Source organism: Chinchilla lanigera, unplaced genomic scaffold (assembly GCF_000276665.1).
Source record: "Chinchilla lanigera isolate Chin_1 unplaced genomic scaffold, ChiLan1.0 scaffold00054, whole genome shotgun sequence".
Lineage (NCBI taxonomy): Eukaryota > Metazoa > Chordata > Mammalia > Rodentia > Chinchillidae > Chinchilla > Chinchilla lanigera.
The window spans coordinates 7,978,544-7,981,266 of NW_004955455.1; the positions used below are offsets into that span (position 1 = coordinate 7,978,544).

A 2,723-nucleotide genomic window follows, 5' to 3' on the forward strand; every position below is an offset into this window, starting at 1 on the left:
TGGCAGAGGGCAACAGTTCATGGTGGCAGAAAACAGCAAAAGCAGCAAGAGCAAAAAGCAGGGAGCGGCAGAGAGCAAACTTCTTTCCCTCACTTATACTGTATGCTGGCTGCTCGCCCCAGGGCAGGTGTAGCGTCATACCCATAATCCCAGCATCGGACCATGAGTCAATCAAAAACTCTAGAAGCCTGTACCCATGGCTGCATGAGGCTTTGGGGGGACATCCAGACACAAACCACAACAGATAGTTTATCCTTATTCTCATCTCTCCCAAAGCTTTTCATTTCCCTTATGTTCTTTTAGACGTCATGCATATACTTAGGGTTTTGGGAGGCAGAACTATAACCACAGTGATTTTATCAATACTGAGTTGTGATGCTAAATATCTGTATTCTCAAGCTATAGGAAAAAAGTTATCCATCAAGTTGTGGCTATGGAAAGGGGGTTATTCCTGTTGGTAACCCTGAACTAGGGCTGGAAGAAGGGTGTGGATGAGAGCTGACGCCATGGGGCACCTGTCAGCGTCAAGAGGGACCACGGGCCCAAGCTGCCCTTTCGCGCCACTCTTAGTATTGCCTTCCGGGTGTACCTTCCCTTCTCCACTGTCATTAAAGCAAGAAGTAACGATGAACTGGTAAGAGTTGAGGACAAATGGTAGCTGGAACTGTTCACCTTTCTGGTCACCAGGTCCTGATGTTCTTACTTGAGTTCAAAGGAACTTAGTGCCTGCTGGGGCTTGAATGTGTTCCTCAAAGTTATGTGCTAGAAACTTAATACCTAATGCAGGCATTGAGAGATAGGACCTTTAGAGGTGATTAGGTCACAAGAGCTTGGCCCTGGTTTGTTATAAAGTGAGTTAGGCTCCCTCTTGTACTCTTGTCCGTCTACCTTGCACCATGGGGTGACACAGTACAAAGACCCTTGCCAAATGCTGGCTTCTCCATCATGGACCTCTTAGTTTCCAGAACTGTAAGAAATCTCTATCCTTTATAAAATCCCCGATGTCTGGTATCTGCTGTAGGACCATACAACAGATTAAGTGCCAAAGAACTGGTGGTTTTGTTTTTGTATAGACCAGAAGCATAATGCTTCTTCTTATTTTTTGTTTATTGAGACAGGGTATCACTATGTAGTCCAGGCTGCCCTTAATTCACAACCCTCCTGTCTCAGCCTCCCAAGTGCTGGGATTACAGGCATGTGCCACCACACCCACCTTTAAAATTTTTTTATTGTGATAAAAAGCATGTAACATAAAGCTTACCATCTTACCCATTTTTACATGTACAGTTTGGTCATATTATTACATTCACAATGTTGTTGAGAACTTTTTTTTTTCCGGTACCAGAAATCAAACTCACGACCTCGTGCTTGCCAGGCAGGCGCTGTGCCACTGAGCTAAATCCCCAGCCCCTGTCCAGAACTTTTGCATCTTGCAACTCTGAGACTCCAAGCCTATTAAACAATAGTTTTCCATTCTACCTTGTCCCTAGGCCCTGGGAACAGCCTTTCTACTTTGTTTCTCTGAATTTGATTACTCCAGGTATCTCATATGTAGTATTTGTCTTATTTTGACTGGCTGATTCCTCTAAGTATAATCTCCTCAGGGTTTAACCATGTGTGACAGGATTTTCTTCCTTTTTAAAGATGAATAATATTCCATTGTTTGTATATACCACAATTTACTTACCCATTCATCTGTGTTTTTTGTTTTTGTTTATTTAGCCATCCTGGGGATTAAATCTAGGGTCTTTACACTCCAGCTACATTTTTTATTTTTTATTTTGAGGCAGGGTCTCACTAAGTCATAAAGATGTCTGGGCTGGGCTCAAACTTGTGATTCTCCTGCCTCAGCCTCCCAGCGTCTTGAGATTACAGGCATGTGCCACCATGCTGAGCTGCATTCATTTGTTGATGGATGCCTGGGTTGCCTCTGCCTCTTGGCTGCTGTGAATAATGGTGCCATAAGTATGGGTGTAGAACCATCTCTTTGAGTTCCTACTTTTAGTTCTTTTGGCTATATATATCCAAAAGTGGGATTGTGTAATTCTGTGTTTAATTTTTTGAGGAATCTCTGCACAGTTTTCCCCAGTGGCTACACCATTCTCTATTCTCACCAGCAGTTCACAAGGATGATAACTGTTCTTATGTAGCGGAGCACGGACATCAGGGCAACCTGGCATTTGGCATTCCTAAAAACATCTGCTGCAAGGGATAGCTCTGCACCAAGCCTCATTATTTAGTAGGATCATTAAGTGCTCCAATGGAAAGGTACAATTGATTTGATAGGTACAGTTGTGGCGTTCACTTTTCCAGCTGGCAAAGAAGCATGGCATGGTGGTGATATCCCCCATCCTGGAACGAGACCATGACCATGGGGATGTTCTTTGGAATACAGCTGTGGTGATCTCCAATTCTGGAGCAGTCCTGGGCAAGACTAGGAAAAACCACATCCCACGAGTGGGTGACTTCAATGAGGTAAGCTGCCCCTCGGATGACCGGCCCAGCTTGCTTGCCCTGCTTCCATGTACAGACCTCGCCAGGCCCTTTCTGTGTGGGGTACTGTCACCTCGGGTGATGCGGCAGCACAGCGTGGCGGTGGTGCTCAGAAGGTCTCATGACATTGCCCTGCGTCACACAGGCAGGTGGGGTTCATGTGGGACTCGGGTGAGCCCCAAACACCTTTAGCACAGTAGGGTTTATATATATATATATAATATATATTA

The 2,723-nt window shown here is 44.8% G+C and overlaps 1 protein-coding gene across 2 annotated transcripts in view; it reads left to right on the forward strand.

Moving 5' to 3' along the window:
• The window catches only part of Upb1 (ureidopropionase, beta), a 30,940-nt gene that overhangs the window by 17,248 nt on the left and 10,969 nt on the right, over positions 1-2,723 (forward strand). For both annotated transcript variants that reach the window (XM_005396387.1, XM_013520494.1), the window contains exon 5: positions 2,314-2,475. In XM_005396387.1, coding sequence (XP_005396444.1) covers positions 2,314-2,475 — 162 coding nt within the window. The remainder of the gene's footprint in view (positions 1-2,313; positions 2,476-2,723) is intronic.